Raw genomic sequence first — 22,826 nt, 5'->3', positions numbered from 1 at the left:
CTATTCCATCTTGTGTATCTACAAAATTGCTTAAGTTCCAAATCAGTGTTATACCTATGGAAGCCCATGAAGGGCACCAAGGGCGCCGCATGAACTAAATCTGGTTCACAGAACCATTATGATGGTTCTCTTCGTACCACATTTCAACTAAGCTTTGGCTCGTAGAGCCCAGGTTGAGATTTCAAGGCTGGTAATTAGAAAAAATTTCTACTTGTGCACACAGCACATCTGACACAGAAATCCTCAAGACACAATAAATATGGGATTCCACAATGCCATTCTCACAAAGTCACTTTTCAGAGTAGAAACACTAAGATCAGAGCCCAGTTTCCATAAGAGAAGCCTCTGCTTACAATGAACTTATTCTGTCAAATAGCTTCCCTCTCTGGAAGGTTCTAGGGTATCTTCCCCACCCACACAAGTTTTTCCAATTATTAGTTACTTCCCCACATGTTCACTGAGGAAGGTGAAATACTCAATATAATAGTATACAATTATATACTTGGTAAAAATATTCTTTCAATTTTGAAATGACTTCTTAAAACTAATTCCATTATACAAAAAGGTACATTTTCTGTAACAAACCAAACACTTTATTTATTTTTATTTAAAAACAAAAATATAAAAAAACTATACAACTTGTTTTTAAAAAGATTGTGGTTACATTACTGTTAAATCAAAAAGCATGCAGATAAAAATATAAAAATAAACAGATTTGTATAAAGTAATTCTTTGTAGATGATAAATGCTAATTGAAGTGCCTTAAAGGAATCTGAATCAAAATGGCAATGACAGTCCATTCATTGCAAATGCATTCTTACTTTCAAACAGTTCACACTTGTGCATCAGAGAAACTAGGATTACAGCTTTGCTAGAAACATGCAGTTATACATTCCAGTAAAAATCAATCTCAGTCCCCAGCAGTTTATAGAAAAATAAAACACAACATGAACAATCATGTGATTTGGAGAAAACATTTTAACAATGCTAAGAGACTGCAAGTAAAAAAAAAACTTTACAAAATAGTTTCGGTTATAAATTAAATTTCCCTTGATAGCACAGAGAACCTCCATACTACCCTGGTATTAGAGATGAGCTCAAAATGTGAATACTGTGTATAAGTGACTCTCGGTCTCCAGACTGTGATGTGGTGCTTTCTTGGCATTATGCTGGAAGACAATTCAATCTAACTGCTTCCCTTCCCCTGTTGTGCAGGAAGAGCAGATCAACTCGTGGCTTCTATGCCACTGACACACAGTCATGTAAGGCAGAAGAGTTCCCTAAAAATGTGGCTAAAGAAAGTTGTTAGCAGTAGCAAGAGCACTAAAACCCAAGGTTCAAATTGGTCTTGGACAAGATGTATATCTACCTTTGCAGAAAAAGGGGTGCCTAAGTTCTAATTTGCTGGCATATCAGTTTATTGAATTTCTAATGGAACTATCACCTTAGTGGAAAAATGCTGGTGTGATATTTGTCAAATTATTACATTAAAAAACACCAGGGTTTTGAAGAAAAAAACCCAACAACCCTAATCTTAACAGGGCAAAAGAACAGTGATTAAAAACAGTACTTCGTTTTTCTATGTATCACAGTACGTAAAACACACTAAGGCCCAGATCCTGCAGCCATGTATGCAAGTGAATAGTTTCTTAAAATAGGATTAGAGTGCGAGTGCCTGGTGGACTGAAGCTCTGTATGGTGCTTTACAAATATTAATTTAGTTCTCCTTCCTCAGTTCAGATGCAACAAGAATCAGCATGTTGTAAACTAACAAGGAGTGGTGTATCAAGATGGTCATTCTTCAATGGGCTCAAAACCAAAGTAAAGCACTTTTCCTGACATCTCATTAGAAAGTATGTTTTTAAAAATGAACATCCCCAGCTAAAAAAGAATAAAGAGAAGAACATCCCACACCCAAACTCCCAACAAAAGAGTTTCTATTAAAACTCACCACAATAAAATAGAATATTAAGACAAATTTGATACAGTTATCAGAACAGTAAGGGTGCAAATTTGATCAGTCAGGGAGCCTTAACTGTTGAATTTCAATAGTGAACTTCCCAACTGCATAGTTCTCCAACTAACTACTCAAGAGGTTTGCAGGACCATAGATATAGCAGTGCTCTTCTGCAAAGCCCCATTACTGATGCTTAGGGCCCTACCAAATTTATGGCTACGAAAAAAGCGTCACGGACCGTGAAATTTGGTCTCCCCCCATGAAATATGATCTTTTGTGTGCTTTTACCCTATAGTACACAGATTTCACAGGGGAGACCAGCTTTTCTCAAACTGGGGAGTCCTGACCCAAAACAGAGTTGCAGGGGAGTCACAAGGTTATTTTAGGGGAGTCATAGTACTGCTACCCTTACTTCTGCACTGCCTTCAGAGCTGGGCAGCTGGAGAGCAGTGGCTATTGGCTGCACGCCCAGCTCTGAAGACAGTGCCCTGCCAGCAGCAGCGCAGCCAGAGAGCAGCAGCTGCTGACTGAGGGCCCAGCTCTGCAGGCAGCAGCGCAGAAGGGTGGCAATACCATACCATGCCATCGTCACTTCTGTGCTGATCCTGGTGGTGACTTTGCCATCAGAACTGGGCTCCTGGCCAGCAGCCACTGTTCTCCAGCTACCCATCTCTGAAAGCAGCACCACCACCAGACCAGCACAGAAGTAAGGGCATCAGTACCACAACCCCCCCTACAATAACCTTGCAACCCCCTCATCCCTTTTTGGGTCAGGTCCTACAATTACATCATGATGAAATTTCAGATTTTAAATAGCTGAAATAATGAAATTTATGATTTTTAAAATCCTATGATCGTGAAATTGACCAAAATGGACTGTGAATTTGGTTGGGTCCTACTGATGCTATTAGGAGTGTCCTTGGTGATTAATACAAAGTTAATTCTAGATTCTACTGAGAGAAAATTCATCTCTTATTTTTTCTTCTCCCATTTGGTGTTTCTCAGGGAGCAGCTACAACAGATAGGAGGTAGTAGGCACTTCGAAACATTATCTGTACGGTAAGTTAAGACTACAGGGAATCAAGTTTCCTATTTCAGACACCCAAGGACCAAAACACCTCTAGGAGTTTAGCTAAGTAAGTTTATTTATATAGAGCCATATAAGGTATTGAAGGTACAACTGTCCAAGGGGAATGGTGGCATTCTGTTCACAAATCACTGTGTGTGGATATGAATGCCTCCTCAGATGCACAATTCAATGCACAATTCAAACTACATCCTAAATGCAGGACACTAGGGTAGAATATCCTAATTCTTCTAAATTTCCTACATGCCAGATGATCAGGAACTTTGATACTACTAGGCATTAAGTCCACTAAATCCAAATTGTTAGAGACTCCCCACCCACATGAGAAAAAGTGGATGAGAGGAAGTTTCTGCACAGAGTCCCCCAATCTAGATGCCCCCAATTCTCTGAAGTTCCTCAATCACCACAGTATATTGAAGTTGTTAAGCAGTTTGATTGTTGAGAAGGGCAGGGCTGTCAAACATGACTAAAAAGCTACCTGATGCCTGATAAAGACAAAACAGATGCCAATTAAATTCAAATGAGTGCAGTACTGTTGAGGAGGGAAGAATTTTCCCCCCTCAGATTCATAAGGAAACTCTATTAAGGAACAGATTACAATTTAGCAGGGTCTGAAGTCTGAAAGGCCAGCCATTTAATCCATACATAAAAATACATTATGAACACAGGAAAAGTATCTTTCTTTTGCACAACTCACAGCTGAATTGGCATTAACTCAAAATGTTCACCCCAAAAGTTTACCTCTGAGCTGAGCAAAGGAAGTTTCAGCTGACAAATCAAGTTGAAACATTAACTTTAGCGTTTGTTATGATGGAAATAATTTTAGTAGAATGGTTTCTACATATCTGTGGTCTTTGAAGCTTTTCAGGAGACATCTCAGGCTTGCTAGCTACGACATGAACACAAAATAATACTTAAGACCTTTAGGTGAGGTATAACATCGCAATACTACTTCATTCAGCATTAAAGCTTCGAAATATGAAACAATAGCTATGAAACATGGAAACAAGTTAGCCAGAAGTATTACTTCCCACATTCCTGCTCCCCAGGGTATGAAAAAAACTGAGCTCTTTTGCTGCCCTAAAGTGGTAAGAGGATACTCAAGCCAGAAAGACCCAGCATTGCACCTCCAAAGGCAATTTCTGACTTTTGTTAACATATATTTGTGTGTTCTGTGAGCACTAGACACTCTCTGCCATAAAGATGCACCACTGTGTACTACAGTCTGATCATTCATGACTGAATGATTCAGATCAAAAGAACAGATATGCTTACAAAACTGTATTTGTATTCTGTAGAAAAAGATGTTGCTTACATGCAACTCACCTAAGGCTGAAGATACCAAAACCATAATTGAAAGAGGCAATGGAATCTACTAGAAATTTCACAGTACTAGCACAGAAAGTCAGGAGGTAAGAAAGTTAACAGCCAACATGATGGTCATGTTTAGTCTATATCACAAGTAGATGTTTCCAGGATGAATTTCAATCTCATTACAATTCATAAAGATACTGTCAAAACACAACTAAAATTAAACTGCACTAATCCTTTAATCCTGTACCTCTGTTTTCATAGATTATAAAACTAAGGGATCATTATGTTCACCTGGTCCAATCTCCTGCAGAACATCCCCCAGTAATTTGTTTTCTCTACTAATATCATCTATCTTCAAGGTATTAAATCTTCAAGGGCTGATTTTCAATGTAAGTATAGTACTCATGATTATTAACAAGAATGCTTTAAACATTCTGTTTTAAATTCTGATTAAGGATTAGCAACAACAGGTGAATTAAAGTGAGTGGAGCAAAATCAACCCAGAACGTAAGTAGCTTTTCAGAAATCTGGACTACAAAGATGAGTCAGGCAGCTGTAAGAGAGCACTGTACTAGTACATTAAAACTTGTCTTTAGTGACTACGGAGAGTGAACTGTAGGAGATAGGAGCAGAAGTGTAATTTCAGTATAACTACTTATATAATATGTACCTATTTTTCCTTATATATTATAGAATTAACTGGTGTGTATTTTTACATGTATCAAAGTGCTTTATGATAAACCAAACCAAGATAAAATAATTTAGAATATTAATATTTTTAGATTTAAAACTACATACATCTATTGCACAAAACACTAAGTACACCCACCAAACAGCAGCTCAGTGGGTAAAAAAAGGAAAAACAGAAACCAAGTTATTATAAAAGAAGATCATAAGAAGCCAGATCTTATTACAAATTGAAGTGCAAAGATTATCAGTAAGATTTTAAATCTAATTTTCCACTTCGCCAGTGCAGGTGTTTCCAAGATTCTCCTATCAGGATATATATTTTACAACTTCTCCAGAATCATATTGCTCATTTAAACATTACAGAGAGAGAAGCTCAGATGACCAGCAACAGGGCTGTTACAATAAAAGGTATCATGAACTAACAATACATTAGTTACATAAGGTATCAAATACACAATTCTCAAAAGTTTAAACATTTACATTTCAATTAATGGGAAACGGTATTCTATATGTTAATAATTAAGTTACTATCCTGCAGTACAGGGTCAACAAGGGCCCCTATATATAATCAGAAAAGCAGGAGAAAGATTTAGCAAAACAAACATCACTGTAAATATTCTAGACCAGAAAAATTTAGTTTTTCTTTTGTTGGTAACAAAGTATTATCAAAACAAGTATATTCATTTGTACATATTCAAAGGCTATTTAAAAAAAAATCTGGTGACTGTAGCTTTATGACATGGCAGAAAGCTTGATAAAGATTACAAACTGCATGCAGGGTTGCTGGCTTTTAAAAACAGTGTTTAAACTGAGAGAATTATAAATATATATGATATGATTCATTTTGTAACAGAAAGTGAAAGACAGCCAACAAGCTAAAACAAAATCAAAAGTTGCATCCCAAGGAACAGTTGCAATTTCAAAATAAATGTGATGGGAAAGAAGGCTCAATCATCACACACATTGCACTATACCTAGAGACAGAGTGCTGTCCAATGGCTCTGATAGCACTAAATCACTTAATGCCAACATTTTCAAAAACATCCGATTTCCAGTAACGAACATGGGACACCCTGGCCATGATTTTCAGAGATGCTGAGCACCTATTGACTAGGGGCACCAATTCAAGTTAAAGAGCTGTGGGGGGCTCAGCACCTGTGATAATCAAGTTCAAAATGGACACCCAAAAACAGAGGCAACCAAAATTAAGAGGCCAGTTTTGAAAACACTGGCCCTGTCATCCCAAGAATGTCAAGATGGAATCAGACTAGGTAGATATGGATACGTTTATGGGAAGAGCAGTTTTACAGTCAGTTCTTATAGTTTTATAGAACAGAGAACACTAGAGAAAAAAGCTCAGTCACATTTAGAATTCCACCAAGGAAGTGCAGTTATGGCACACAGTGGAGAACACTGGAGGTACTAATGTGACGGTCATGTTGCAAAGTTGAGCAAACTGTCATCTTACAGATTTCCATACCATACACCACATAAAATTTATAGAGAGCTAAGGTTTTAATTAGCTCTGCCTAGTGACAGCTTACTCAAAATACAAAAATAAACTATAATATGTACTTAAGGATAAAGTGCTCTACAGCAGAAGAAGGCTCTCTAAGCCAATACAACCCAAGAGGTCAATTACAGGACAATGAGCAAGTGATGCTCAATTTCACTCATATCCACCCAATCAAATGAATTAGGTTCCACTGCCTCATTCTCAGGAAGATTATGAGAAACATTTGACATAGAAATGGTTTTGTCTGGATCACGCATATTTTCCATGGAAAAAGACAAACAAGAAGAAACGTTCTGTTTTTGCCATATTGTGGCATTTTAGGGTTTGTCTACACACAGGTTTTGCACCGATTTAACTATAGTAGTATAGCCAAATACTAGTACAAAAACTTCGTAGACCAGGCCAAGATATCCACAACTGTGCTTTTGCAGACAACAGCATCACACTGGGAATAAATCTCTGGGGCAGAGAGGAACAACACTTTTTTAATTCCCATGTCTCAGACCTGAATGAGCAAAAAGTCATGCAAGAAAGAACAGAGAAATTGATTTCTAAACAAGTTTTTCACAGAAGCTTTGGCAGGACTGAGTCTGCATTAGTCAAATAAAGCCACCGAAAAACAAGTGTACAATAACAGTCTATGGTTTGAGTGTAAATGTGGCAGCTCTGCCTTAAGACTTATCAAGTAGCAGGAGACCATTTTTCTCCTCCACTAACACACACTATGAGGACAGCACTCACTACCACTGAAAGTTATATTTTGACCAGTATTAAATATAATTCCCTCTAAAGAACTATCATCAAAGGTGAGGAGTTCCTTTCAAAAAACTAAATTTACTTAAAAATATGCTTGACAATATAATGCAACTTAAATGTGTTATGTTTAACTACAGTTTAGTGCAGATTCCCCAACCCCAAAAAATACAGCCTTAAAATTGGAGTGTTTGTAGGAAGCGTCATTAGTAAGCACCCAAAGCAACTCCTATAAATACTAACCTCTGCTGACTGGAGGGGACAGGAAAAGAAGAGGTGAGTATTTAGCATACATGTCGGGCTTAGAGCAGTATGCATTCAGCACCTGTGCTCTTAGGCCCCTCCCAACCCAATGGCAGGCCCGAAAATGTATTACTTCAGTCACAGAATTTCTTACAAGTGCGTTTTTATTTATTTTTACTCCTGTTTGCACTTCAGAGTCAATACAGCTATAGAAGTGGAAGCAGGACTGTTTTCTACCTCTTACATCTTCATCAGACATAGTTAACTAAGTTAAAGTTGCAGAAACTATTACTGGTGATTTATGTGTCTGAAAGAACCCAGCTTAACTTTCAGAACCCACACAAAGCTGGCAGTTCGAGAAAGAATAACTCAAATTTTTAGCTATGCAGCTTTGCTCACTTCGACACAAAAGAATGCCACAATGCCACTTTAGAGGAAGAACCATACTTTAAGAAGCTATTTCAGAAGTGCAAAATCAACTTAACATGCCTAAATCACAAATTCTGAGGGAGTATCAGCTGAAACTAGAAAAGGTATACAGAGTCATTACTGCTCACTAAATTCACCCTACTTTCCTGAAGAGAATTGTTTCATGCCATTGTTTTTATTTTTTATACATAAACCCACATTTCCTCAGCTGTTGTCCAGCAAAATGCTCTGGTGCAGAAGTGTTCCTGGTGAGAACACTTACACTCCCCAAGAGCAAACTGAAAAGAGAAGGGGACTTTTAAAAAATATGTAATTAAATCACTGGCCAGATAGAAAGTATCTGCGCATATGTTGCAGGTTGGCTCTCCCATCGCAAGGAAGAAAAGCAAGAAAATCTTGTAATCTTGGGAAGTGCAAGATGCCATATCCCCCACCTCCAAGTTTCATATGTCGGGTCCACTATAGGCAACTGCAACATGCAGGATCTACACTGTGTGTACTGTTTTTAATTACAAGACAAAAAAATTAAAGACCAAGCCAGTACTGAAAACATATTTATTTATACAGAAGACAGGTATAGGACTGAGTCTTTAAATAAGCTGCATCTAACCTGTTTCTGAATCTTCACTGTCGGAGGAGCTGGATTCACTGGTGCTCTCAGACTCTGAGGAGGAGAACCCCTTCATTTTAGAGGAACCAGCAATTACATCCACTTTCTCTGCTGCAACAAGATAACAGTACAATATTGTCAAAGGATGACAAAAATAACCCAGAATCCAGTCTTGTGCTGTGTGGTCCTCCTGTAATCAGCAACGCCCGTAATAGGAATTCTATTGCATGGAGGACTGCTTGTATGCTGATGCTCTATAGTTGGAGTCATAAGTAGTTTAACTAAGTAAAGTACTATTGTAATTGGGCAAAGCAAACTCACTGCCCTGTTCCCATGTTCCTTCCTAGTCTTGAGCTTTACAAACTAAGGCAGAAACGAAGAGTTTGCCCTGCTGCTCCCAATTCCAATGTAACAAATACAACTTTTGCCTAAATAACCCATAAACATGCATGTATCAGATTCTTGCAGAAGGAAAGTGTGCTAGAAATGTTAACACACATTATTTACTGACTAGACAGTATTGGCCCAAAATTAATGCAGAGTATTTTTTTTTAAGAATGCTATTGACCCAATGAATTATAATAGGTCCAAAACTGCATATACTCAATCCTGCATGTGACCCAATCCTTCTGCAATCTGTGTTAGAGAAGGCTTATCATGCATATGCAGCGTTTGACATTTACACTTCAGGCTCTAGGCTATTTGTCTTTCCAAAACACCAAATAAGCTTACAAGTGATGCTTAGGCCAGCAGCACATAGGGCAATTTCACATCTTCTTATGGCTCGCTGAATTCCAAACGTAAAGGTTTTATTCAGATATATTAGTACAAAGAAAAGCATGGGAATGGGTGATTGGAGAGTCCTCCAAACTCCCCTCTACATGTGCAGCCATTTTTGATTTTGTAAGAGGCTTTACTTCAATTTTAAAATGCTTTTCTGCGCATTAACCATATATTAAAAACTGAAACAAAGTCCAAAAACAGCTCCAAAAACTGGTGGAAAGAATCCAGGATGGCAGCCCCAGTGTAGTGAGTCTCATGCCTGGCACAATCCAAAATCCAGGCCTATACATGTGCCAACTGTTTCACATGATGGCGCCCCAGTTTGACATGAGAACATTCTTTCACTGAGAGGAGGTGTTTTGGGGTTTTTTTTGGCACACTGAAGGTGAGTTTGCAGCCCAGAACAAATACTGTTGTACAATAAAAAGAAAACTAAAAGGTTTTACAAGAAAAGTTTGCATGAGATTGAAACAGCATGTAATATTCCATTTAGCTGGCAGTATGATCTGTCCCTTGTATCAAGTGTTTGGAGTGAAGAAAATATTTACATTAGAGCTCAAAGTACAGGGATATTAAGATAAAATTAGCCCTAAATCACAAGCCATTGAGTTGAAGTCCAGTGGTAAGATTTAACACACATGCTGTTGTGCCATTAATCAAATCTACCTTTTGATAGAAAAGTAGTAGCTTTGAAATGAGTTCTTCTCTCCCCTGGCATGAGGATATAAATACCTATACGCACAGTTTGTGCACCATCTCTCTCTACGTGTGTGTGTGTGTGTCTCTCTCTCTCTCTCATAAGATTTGCACTACATCGCTGGAATGTGAAGTAAACTGCTTTGAGGATGAAAGGTACCTTGAGGTTTCCTCTTCTTCCGTAAACATGATGTTACATATCTCTCCAACTCCCGCAACGTGGATGGCTTTAATGTCTCAAAGTCAATTTCAATCTCATCAGGATTGGAGTTTTTAAGTGAGGGTTCTCTTGACTGGATGATATGGACAACTCGGCCCAGTTTCTCACCAGGGAGTTTATTAATGTCCAGGCTCAGCTGCCTCTTCTCCTCATAGGACATTGGCTTACACTTGTCCTCCTCCTCAGACTCGTAGACAGGAGGGGGTTTGCTGTTCTTCACCGTCACAGGCTCCTTCTTACTACTTAGGAATAATTATAAAACATTATTATAGAAACACCAAAATGGTGAGGCGTTTAAAAAGCAGCAGCTTGATATTAATGTCTTAAATGTAACACTGATTACATTACACTCTAATTAAAAATTATCAAAGTTGTTTAATTTCAGTAGGCTATTAAGAGTACAACTGGAATGGGTGGGTAAGAGGGGCAGAGAGAACAGAAGGTGATAGATAGGCGCTCCTTGGTGACATTCATTTTAAGCATTAAATAAGAGGGATCCATATATGATTTTTGACTTGCTGATCTATGTACTGTGTGTGGGAGAGGAGGGGAAGCAAGAAGCAGCAGGCATGAAAAAAACAAACAAACCTGTCCTCAGAATAAGTAACGATCTGTTAGACTTCATATACTAGGGTTGTGGTTTTGTTCTGAGAATACATAAATTAGACTGTCAATGATTTTGAGAAACTAGATTTATAGTTATAAAAAGGATGTGTATGCAATTGAAGAGGTCACACTTCAGCCAGATTCATAGCACCTCAGCATTAACACAGAATGCACAGCCTATGTAGCAAAAGGATTACCAATGAAATTAAAGAAGTAAGAGATCTATTAGGCCACAGTCAGTTCAGTTCCCTGGGGAGGATTTACAATTGAGCTGTACAGTACATTGTCTAGTATTTTGTCCAGCCTCAATGCCCTAAATGGGGGGTGGGGGTAGGGTTTGAGAAATGGGCTCATGTCTCTTACCTTTAACAATTTTGCAGCCTAATCAAGCTCACAACAAACAGTTTGTACTTATATGAAAACTACATGTTCCCCTTTCTTCATTTCATCCCACTACCCGAAGTTATGATACTTTGTTGCACTGTAAATAGTTCCTCCCCCTGGCTGGGGGCTAACAGTTCCTCCCGCTGGCTGGGGGTTATGCCTGTGAAGTACTTGAAGATATTTTACCTCCTCTGAGTTGTCACTTACCCAGCTGTAAATATCTAGCTCATAACCTTTTCCCTGATAAGTCAATCCCTCCAGCACCCAGGAGGGGAAGGTAGATGAAATCTAAAAAAACCTCCAGGATCTGGGATTCAATGTCACAGTGACAATATACAGAGGAACAAAATTAATTCTATCATCTCTCATATTGGATACTAATGGCAGCCACACAAGCCAGGCACAGAAGCACAGGGGTGCACGAGTGAAAACAAGTACTGTCACACTGAGGCACAATGGATTGGGGTCTGCACCAACACGTGTTGCTGGAACTGATACTATCAATGCCAAGGCCCTTACAGAAGCTAGAAACCCCAGATTGAGCCATCACTACATCACAGGCACTAGTGGTTACTGTTGGAAGTAATCCTGAATGCAAGAAGGTTGTCTCTAACTCTCTACTGTTCCTCAGTGCAGTAAAATACAAAAACTGCAAGATAAGACAGACACAAAGCTGACCTTGAGTTACTGCTGTTGCTATTATTTTTCTTGGCCTTCTTGAGTGGTGGTTCCTTGGTTTTACTTTTCTTATTCTCCTCTACTTCTTCCTTTTTTTTGTGCTTCTCTTTTTTCTTTTCTTTCTTGTCTTTCTCCTTTTTCTTTGGTTTGTTCTGTTGTGGCTGGGACAGGGCAGCGAGCTGTTCATGCACTGCTTTAAGCTAAGAGGCAGACATACAAAGATCAAGATACTTTCGCTCTGCATCACCTTCTCCCCCATATTCATTCCTTTCTCCTCCTTTCTGGCCTAGCTACTCTCACTTGCTTTCATCTCTTTGAATATTAAGTGGGTCAGTTCGAGGTGCTTTTTATTGTACACTGATTTTTTTGTTCATTATACTTTAAAGTACCCTGACCCGCTTGACAGGGGGTAGGAAGCCTTTATAAATAAAGTTACTACTCTCCTTACCTTTTGGCCAAGAACAGACTGCCCACTTCCTCAGCGCCAATCGGACACTAAGTGTTATTGACACCGAATGATTTAATGTACGAGGAGGGCCTGTGAGGCTACAACAATCTAGATGGAGCACTTCACCTCCCTATCAGAGGTGGTGGCTACAGGCCCCATTTTATAAGTCCATGTTCCACACTTTAGTCTTAAGTTCAGCCAGCCCAAAACTCTATTCTATCGATTCAAATGATGCTACCTAACTCAAGGCAATGGTATCGTGTAATGGTGCTGTAATTTTTTTTGAACATTATGTGTGAGCTAAACAGAACATACGCAAATGTTTTGAAAGACACCATGATATTTATTAATACTTTGCCCATTAAGCCCTTTCAATGACAAATGTCAGAGCATTTTACAGTTGAGCTTCACAGCCCCTGGACAGCTGGTAGCTCATTTTACAGATGGATAAACTAAAGCAAAGAGCTAAAGCAAATTGCCCAAGGTCACCCAAGTCCGTAAGAGTTGTGAATGCCCGACTCCCAGTCCCCCTGCTCTAGCCCCTAGGCCCGCAGAACACATTACCTGTTCCTGGAGTTCTGCTAGTCGCTGAGCTCGTTCTTCCTCAGAATCATCTGACGAGCTATCGCTATCGGAGGAGCTGTCACTGCTGCTATCGCTGGATGAAGGGGGGGCCACCTTGGTTGGGGGCGGCACCGCTACTGGAGAGGAGGCTGGAATCATGGGTTCTTCAGGTTCATCTGGCATTTTAGCAAAGCGCATCTCAAAAACATCCTGGGGGAGAAACACACATTGAAAAATAATGCTGGGTTTGCATGAATACAAATACACATTTACAAGCAGCTCAGCATGTAATAATGATTATTATTCAAGCAACATAAGCACCTGATAAAGACAGACAAACCTTCCTCCTTGAATGAACGAAGGGAGGACAGACTAGGATTCAATATAGGTTCTGTACAGGCTTGGCAGAATTCAACTTCTGATATTGATGTTTATTTTTAAGCATTTTTTTGTCCATTTAATTATTCACAGTTGCAAAAAATTACAAGTTTTAAATTTTCTTCTCCTACTTATTTACATTTCCACAGTCGCAGGGAAGCATGGGGTAGTCAGACAATTATTTAATGACAGCAGATGTAGAGATTCAAAAAATTAAAGCTTTATTACCATTAAAATACAAATTGTCAATATCACATATGTAAATATCCTTAAATTAAACTAAGTTCTCAAGCAGCATTTTTCTTACTTTGCTTATCTGTAACTTTCTATTATCGCTAGAAATATTCAGTTTGTGTGTGGATAGTGAAATTGATGTTTACTGACATTTACCGATAAAAATCTAATCCTTCAAAGCCTACTTATGTAACTAAATAAGGTACGAGTGCTGAACTGATTATACTATCTACACAATAAATACTAAGCTGCAGGACGATCAAACCTACTAAAACAGCAGAACAGCTCTATGGATTAGCAAAAAGAAATGTTTGATTGTCCAATTCAGGACAGAAGCTTCCTTACTTATTAGAAGACAAAGTTCAGAGGACGCAAATAATTCCTCAAAATTACTTCTAAAGAATAGAATTCAATGTTTTAGCTTCCTTGATTAAAAACAAACTTTGAGGCAGCTCATAGCTTACTACACTACCTCTCTGTTCACTCCTTAACTGTTATTTTAAACAAAATTAAAGTCAACAGGTAAACCTGAGATTTGGAGGATATGGTAGATTGAAGTCCTAAAGAAAAATTACAACTATGCTTGCAGAGTCAAGACCTTAATACAAAACCCAGTACAGAGATATACTGAAATGTTGAAAAAATCCCCTTACAGAATGGCTAATACTAAATCTGAACAACCAGATGACATGGTTCAATGTGGACACAGGTGCTGAAAGGCTGCATTTTATCGCCACTGATATTTGGCATTGCAAAAGACTGGATAATGAAGTGTATTAGCAACACAAACACCAGAACAGCATGGGTAGATGGAAAATGCCTAGAAGACCTAGACTTTGCTGAAGATATTGCACTACTGAGTGATGCCCATAAAAACTTACAAAGACAGACAACTTGGCAAAAATAACAGGCTCAAAATTAGTTATGCTAAATCAAACATCCTTGAAAAGCAGATGTCCAGCGGTAACATCACATTAGAAGGCTAAAATATCAAAAAAGTAAAACAGTTCATCCACCTGGGCAGCATGCTGTTAGTCAACAGAGACCTCAAGAAGGAAGTGACATCAAGAACAGAGAAAAAAGAAAAGGAGGACATGTGGCACCTTAGAGACTAAAATTTATTTGAGCATAAGCTTTCATGAGCTACAGCTCACTTCATCGGATGCATTCTGATGTACAGAGACGCATCCACAGCATTTACTAAACTCAACCACCTATGGAAATCAAAAATATACAGCGCCAGAACCAAACAGAATTTTCAATTCAAAAGTAATCTCGGTGCTAACGCACGGCTGCAAGAGCTGCAGAGTTACTAAAATGTTAGAACAACAGACACCTTCGAAAATAAGTGCCTATGAAAGACTCTGGGAATTGGCTGGGAAAAAATCACCGATGAAGAGATCTGACAAATCACTAACCAGCAGCCCATTTCCACCAGAATCAGAAAGAAGCATGTACTGCAGATGCCAACATATATCCCCATGTGAAGCTGCCAAGTAGAAATGAAAGCACCCAAGATATATCTTAGGAACCCCCCTTAGTAGTGAGGGCAGAATAGTTCATTTCAACACCACAGAGCTAATGGGAGCAGCAGCAAGTGACAGAAAAAAGGACTGGTTTCTGCCTGTGCATCAACTTTGACATGGAAAGGATGTAAAAAGACCTTTACCAATGCTACTTCTTGTACAGACTATCTGTAAAGATTTGTCTGGGGCGGGGGGTTATTCATTCATCCTGCTTTTGTGGTTAAATAATTTTAGCTTCTCTGAAGTCTTATTGTGTTCTTTAAAACCCTGGCAGGCTCTCTACCTGCTCTACTGTACGGGGTTGCTTAGAGTATGGTCGGAAAGGCAACCATGTAAAAAGGGCATCTTCTTACTCAACAGGGCTCTTCCCCATGTGTAATATGTAAGGTTAAGATTTTGTCATGGTCATTTTTAGTAAAAATCAGTCAGGTTGTGGGCAATAAGCAAAAATTCACAGGAGCCATGACGTCTCTGTGACTTTTACTTAAAACAACTGGGTGGGGGGGAGGGAGGAGGGAAGCTGCCGGGGGTGGTATGCCAGCTGGAGCCCCATGCAGAACTGACAGTCCAAGCCCCATTGCCACAGGGGTGGGGGGCACAGCCCTGGCTCCAGACATGAGTGGGTGGGGGCGGAGGAGATAACCCCAGCTCCAGAGGAGTGGTTCATAGCCCTGGCTGAAGCTGAAGAAGTCAAGGAGGCCTGGTAAAGTCACAGAATCCATGACTTCCATGACCTTTTCTGTGACTAAATTGTATTCTCAGTAATATATATTGCAGGAGTAGGAAACTTGCGGCTCGCGTGCCAAAGGCAGCACGCGAGCGATTTTCAGTGGCACTCATACTGCCCGGGTCCTGGCCACCGGTCCGGAGGGCTCTGCATTTTAATTTAATTTTAAATGAAGCTTCTTAAACATTTTTAAAACCTTATTTACTTTACATACAACAATAGTTTAGTTATATATTATAGACTTATAGAAAGAGACCTTCTAAAAACGTTAAAATGTATTACTGGCATGCAAAACCTTAAATTAGAGTGAATAAATGAAGACTCGGCACATCACTTCTGAAAGGTTGCCGATCCCTGATATACTGCATCCACTTTAGTGCCAAAATAATATTTTAATATTGACATTAGTCTTGCAGCGCCAATCTGGGCAACGGGAGAGAGAAATGGATTTTACCCTGCGTCAGTCATTATCCTCTGAATTGTTAAACAAATACTGGTGCAGAATCTTTATTGCTGGCGAATTATATCCAGATGTAACCCAAGTTGATTCTCAGATCCCAGATAGTAGGGCTTGCAATTAGAAACACCATCTTTTTACAGGTAAGGCAAATGAGAGACAGACACACAATGCTATCTAAATTCTCAGAGCACATCCTAACTGCTCAGTCAGGTAAATAGTGGCTGGGATTTAATTTTTAAATAAGGTAAATGTAAAAATCTCTTCATGGTACAAAGAAGTCCCAAATGCCAACATTTAGTTACTGTGACATGCCAAAGCACCATCCCCAACTAGAGCAAAGGCAGCTGGGGAAACAAGTAAGTCTAACAGCAGAAGGGTCCATTTTAAATATTCTCTAACCCATTTATCATTCAATATGTAAAAACTAAAGCAGGATTCTTTAAAAGGTTATATTTAAAAAATGTAAAAACTTGTTTATGGTGAAAAGCCACATAAATGCTACCAATTATAATATTAAGTCTGTATTTGTCCGTCAAGCATGCACTGCTCAGTCATCTCTGCTCAGTCATATTTTTACAGGTTACAAGCAATCTGTGGCTTGTGCCTCAGAACAGTTAAGGGGGTAATTCTGCCTGATTAAATGCATATTTAAATAGCTAAGTCAGGTAGGCCATATGTGAGCAAAAAGACTGCACATCAAAGGCAAATAACTAGTAGTGGGCCACATTACCATGACATCAAGGTTAAAGGCCCAAATCCCAGACCTAACCGCAAGTCTAGCTACCTTTCTGATACTTTACTTATAATTTCAGAATGCTGAACGTATTAGTTGCCTGGAGACAAACAACTAGGCTATTAGAAGTATAAGGCTGTACGATTTAAGTAATTTCCCTAAGATCTGCATTCTGTCTGGAAACTGGACTTTAACCACAATACCTCTGAAGGAAACAATAAGGACAGGGGAAAAATAGTTTTAAAACTGTTTCTTTTTTGTTTAAGACTCAAGTGGTCTTTACATGCTGAGATTTTCTGTGCCAAGCTATACCCTGTACTAACACTTATTCAGCACAGACAGTTTAAAACAGGAATTATGCAAATACCCTCTTAACAGTACCACTGCAGTGACTGCTGTCTGCCCTCCGTCTTAGCAAAGGTACAAGCTTCATTTCCTAAAGACAATGGTTACATCATAACCAGCTGGTTACAGAAAGCAAACACCACCTCAATTACATTTACCACTTGACCAAGCAACTTGCAATTATACTTTAGTGTGAACCAGGGCACTGAGTCACCTTTAAGTGAAGCACTGACTTAAACCAATGATATGGCAACTGTAAACTAGTTAGAACTTTTAAGAGTCTGATGTGAAAGCCTGAAAGTATTTTTCAACATCTGTCCACTTTGTTTGAATGTTTAACAGCAAAGTTTTTTTCCCTGTAAGATTCCAAAAGACGACATAACCAATGAGACAGGATTTTAGCAACACTTGAAACAATCACCTTACCCTTAAGAGGCTGAAAAAACTGAACTTTAGAGACAGTTTCTTCTCTCACAAACCTTATGCTCTTTCCCTTTGTGAACTCTCTCTCTAGCATAGACACCAAGATGACCAAATCTCAGATTTCTGACTCTTAAGAGGAACAGTTTTGTTTATATGTATTTTCAAGAGCCATAGATTTTTTACTTTTAAAATCAGATAAACAAGTTTTTTACTTAACAAAACCTTTGTGATTCACATTTGAATCCCCTTCATAGAAAGAGTGAAGGATTTTACAAATAAAACATAACTTGTGAAAAGTGAGATTGAACAAAATCCCTTATTTTCTTCAGTGTAACTGCAGCTTTTCTCTTCAACCGTATTTATATAGAGAAAGAGTAAATGTGGGTAAAACAAAATAAAATGGTTAGAAAGGAAGTTTTGAAATGATAAATATGAAGCACAGCCCTAATTAATTGCTGCAAAAAAAGAAAAGGGGGGGTTGGGGTGGGAGGGTGCAAGTTCTCATCTTTCTTTATGAGACACTTCTGCTGTCAGGTTTTTCAGTACCATCCCTCTATCAAGTTTTGAATGCATTTAAAAGAATAAGGCAAAAATTCACCTTCTGCCTGGAAGTTCAACATTTAACCTCTAGATATTGTTTTGTGTACGTAAGAGTTCATCTCTGAACTCTACTGTGTATACAACTTAGATTAAGAAACTCTTTAGCACAGTGCACATGTCTGCTCATCACGGTGCTACGCATACTGTTGGTATGAAAAAATATTTACACATGTATTTACATAACTCATTTTAACCACTCACCAAATAAAATATGCTGCAGTATAAAAATTTACTATTTAAATATAAACTATTTTAACACACAGTTAAATAAAATAAATCAACCTCATTTCACAAAACAGCTACTAAGCATTATCAAAAATATTTATACAAGAGACAAATGATTCCTTTGAACAATAAACATTTAAAAGGACTTTTTAAATAAGGAAACTGAACACAAAACCAACATACTTTTCCTTCTCCTTTGTCCTACCTTAGAATACAGGTAAAGGATCCCAGATATGAAATTTGTACCGACTTATACCAGTCTACTTTGGCTCTTGTACCACACCTGTCACTATGACTTGAATGAAATCCCTTCTTGAAACCTTCCTGCACTTTTAATTCAGTCGCACCCGTCTCTGAACGCTCATCAGTCTTAGCCTCAAGAACTTGTATCTGTATGATTTTTTTCTCTATATGCTTTTTGTAAATGAAAAAGTAATGATAGCACCATTTGTCTTCCCACAGACTTTGTAAACATTACATTTTTTGCCAAAATATTCTCACTGTTGCTACCTCTGGTTCAGCTTCTCAACTTGGTAGCAATAGAAAGTGCACTAGTGCACACGTAACTCCAGGTGTGCATTTACATTTTAACTACCGTATCATCTAACTTTGCTTACAGAAGGTCTAGAAGATGCAGTGGGTAGACTGTAGGCTCTTGGGGGCAGGGACTGACATTTATTATCTGTGGACACCTATCACATTAGGGACCCAATCTGTTGACCTTTAAGCACTACCGTAATACAAATTTTGATTAATCGTATCATAGGTCGCCATCTAAAGCCCTATCTACCCTAACAACCAGCACTGTTAATGGCAAGTTTTTTTGGCAAAAACAGCCTAGTGCAGACAAGGCTCTAACTATCCTGAAGTGCTTCACACGCTTTACTAATCATACAACCTTCCCTCCACAAACAAATTGCCTCTGCATCTGAGGTGTTTAACAATGAAAAGCAACATTTTCACAGCAGGTTAACGCAGGAACCGGAAACTACAATTGCCAACTGGATCAAGAAATAATCAAAACTAAAACAGGCAGAAAAAATAATCCAATAAAAGCAGCTTGAAGTTGACACAGATTTTGAAGACACTGATACCATCTAGTGGCAAAAATACATTGTTAACCTATTAACAAAAATTCATTAATTCATATTCAAATACAAGGAAACATCTTTATGAAGAGCACAAAATAGTGATCAGAAATGGGCAAAGGGTTAACTAGTCATATCAAAACAGGACACTATTGAGCACAGAGCCACAGAAAGAACCAATTTCTAACACATTCTCAGTGGTTACAGACTGACTTTCCATTTTTAGTATGATGTAGACGTCTTAACATGCAATTTACAATCTTATCTATGATCAATCATAATATTCTTGGTTACCAGAGGTCTGCTCAGGCCTAATTTTTAGGCTCCGCCCAAGTAGGGTCAAGTCATTTTTTGACTTGACTTCAACCCTGAGCCTTCTACTCCATTCCCCCGAATCTGAGTTGCGACTGCTGCTACCTCCTGCCTGTGGGGTTGGCACAGAGGCAGCTGCATGCTCTGGTCCTATCACCCAGGCTCTGCTGTGTGTACCCTGCAAAATGAGTAGGCCGAGGCATCGCAATACCTCTCACACTGCAGCGTACACACAGAACAGCAGATGGTAGCAGACGGCAGGAGTAAGGCACACAGCTGCTGTCACAAGTAACCACCACAAGCTGACCTCACAGGCAAGCAGAAAGCCGAACCCAGCTGTCCCCGACTTGACGCTTGTAGCTGGGTTCAGATTGGGTTGCAGGGCCTAGTGTGAAAAACTGTTATTAATCTGTTCCATAACTACTGTTCAAGATGTGTTGCACATGTCAATTTCGCTTTGGCAGTCTGTACGCCCAGTGCATGGCCATCAAACTTTTTCCTTCAGCAGTACCTGTTAGGTGGCTCAAACGACTCCTGCTGCTGTGTGTCACTGTGTGCAGGTATAAAGAGCAGAGCTGCCTTGAGCCCCCTCAGTTCCTTCTTGCCATAACTCCAATGAAGAGGGGTAGGAGTGTATGTCATGGAATGGACACATGCAACACATCTCTAAGAAGAGCAGTTATGGAACAGGTTAGTAACCCTTTTTTCTTCTTCGAGTGATTCCACATTTTCATTCCACTCTTGGAGACTCACAAGCCATAAGACAGGAAGTGGGATTGGAATCTATTTCAATAGAGATTGGAGAACAATTTGTTCCCCTCTAGCATTGTCTTTGGAGTCTTAAGCACAGCATGTGGATCATGGACACGTGGACAAAGCTGCCACTACAAATGTCTGCAACTGGGACTTGTGTTAGAAAGATCGCTGAGTCTGACTGTGACCTCGTCAAACGAGCTGTGACTGTTATGTGGAGTGACATTAGCCAAAAAGTCATTGCACATGCATATGCAGGGTGCAATCCAGGAAGAAATTCTCTGGGTGGAGGAGACCTCTTACCCTATTTGCCAATGCTACAAATAGCTGGGAGGATCTATGAAAGTGACTGGTTTGTCTAGGTAAAATGGCAAGACTCTTATGTCCAACATATGTAAATGTTCTCCTACCCAATACCACATATAAGCAGGGAGGAATACTGGCAAATAAATTGGCTGGTTGATGTGGAAAGGGGAAGCCACCTTTGGGACCAACTTCAGATGAGAATGCAGGTAAACCTTGTCCTTAAAGAAGATCATCTGTGGAAGTCCCAACATTAATGCCAGCAACTCCCCTGCTCATTTGGCCACGGCTAATAATACGAAGGACTCGACTATGTGTGTACACACACACACACACAGTTCACAAAGGCTGAGACACAGAACTGTTCTGATATAGAACAGAGTTCCAATGACTATCATGGACGATAAGAAGGAACTGAGGGGGGGCTTCCTTTTATAAGAACTATAAACCAAATTAACAAACAACAGGGCTGGCTCTGCAGTTTTTGCCACCCCAAGCAGTGAAAAAAACAGCCGTTTGTGATGGCAAAAGGGAGAAGCTGCGGCCGATTTGCCGCTGCGGCCGGTGGAACAGAGGAGCTGCTGCCGAATTGCCGGTGCTGCAGCAACACTGCCTCCCCTTTCTAACTGCCGCCCCAAGCACCTGCTTTGAACGCTGGTGCCTGGAGCCGGCCCTGACAAATACTATCTGAAGACTTGGGAAGCGTGGAGAGCAAGCAGAGCAAGACCCCACAGTTCCAACAACCCTCATGGGTGGTAAGAAGGAACCGACGCGGCGCCGGGTCGGCTGGGGTATATATTGAACGCGATGAAGGTGCCACTCCAGGGGGCTCCACAGCCAACCCAACGGGTGTTGCTAGGGGAAAACTTTCTGACAGCCGTGCACGCAGTGAGCACACACCTAATTGGAATCGATGAGCAAGCACTTGAAGAAGAACTGCATGTAATGGTGAATGGGGGGGCTCAAGCTGCCAAGCGAGTACTATAGAGGGGAAAAGTTTTTGATAGCCGTGTGCACCAACACCAAGAGCGGAATGCACATGTGCAGTCACTCAAGGAACTATGTTTGTTTGCATACTATATAGATGGCTTTCATTAAGTCTGTTTTTTCTATTATACACAGATTAATAGTCAGTGTTACAAGATTTTACACACTCAGTCTTAACTTTAGCATTTCCTGGCTTCCGAGTGCTTAACTTCGCATATTTTCTTAATGTACTTCCTTAATGTACTTTTTTGCATGGAGTTTCCTAGCTAAAATTATTTGTATTGAATCTCCAAGCAAGCCAACAACAAAAAAATAAAAAACAGTTACTTACCTTTTCATAACTGCTGTTCTTCAAGATGTGTTGCTCATGTCCATTCCATTCTAGGTGTGTGCGCACCCACGTGCACAGTTGGGAGATTTTTGCCTTAGCGGTATCTGTAAGGTCAGCTGTAGTGCCCTCGAGTGCCACGCTCATGCATCGGGATATTAGGCGCTGCCGACCCTATGCGCTCTCAGCTCCTTCTTACCGCCCATGACGGTTGGTTAGAGCGCCTTGTCTTGCATCGCAAAAGCATTAGCGGTTCTTGCAGGCCATTGTTCTGTCTCCCTTGTTGTCAGTTGCTAGGTACTTAGTTAGACCTTTAAGTTAAGCTTTAGAGTAGTTGTGTAGGAGTTAGAGTTCTGGCTGGGACTTGGCCAAGGAGCGGGGCATACCCCTTTCCCCAGGTTTTAAGCCATGTTCATTGTGTAGCCA

At 39.7% G+C, this 22,826-nt stretch overlaps 1 protein-coding gene across 9 annotated transcripts in view; it reads right to left on the bottom strand.

Annotated features, from left to right (window-relative positions):
* Window positions 1–22,826, bottom strand: part of BRD4 (bromodomain containing 4) — a 251,052-nt gene that overhangs the window by 54,461 nt on the left and 173,765 nt on the right. For 6 of the 9 annotated variants that reach the window (XM_048834229.2, XM_048834237.2, XM_048834240.2 and 3 more), the window contains 4 exons: window positions 12,979–13,188; window positions 11,967–12,166; window positions 10,239–10,540; window positions 8,600–8,710 (listed from right to left, as the gene is read on the bottom strand). In XM_048834229.2, the coding sequence (XP_048690186.2) occupies window positions 8,600–8,710; window positions 10,239–10,540; window positions 11,967–12,166; window positions 12,979–13,188 (823 nt within the window). The remainder of the gene's footprint in view (window positions 1–8,599; window positions 8,711–10,238; window positions 10,541–11,966; window positions 12,167–12,978; window positions 13,189–22,826) is intronic. The other 3 variants (XM_048834234.2, XM_048834238.2, XM_048834239.2) reach the window with 1 other exon arrangement.

The sequence above is a fragment of the Caretta caretta genome, chromosome 20, assembly GCF_965140235.1.
Source record: "Caretta caretta isolate rCarCar2 chromosome 20, rCarCar1.hap1, whole genome shotgun sequence".
Lineage (NCBI taxonomy): Eukaryota > Metazoa > Chordata > Testudines > Cheloniidae > Caretta > Caretta caretta.
Note: the sequence above shows the minus strand (reverse complement) of the source record. Positions and strands in the feature narration are given on the sequence as shown.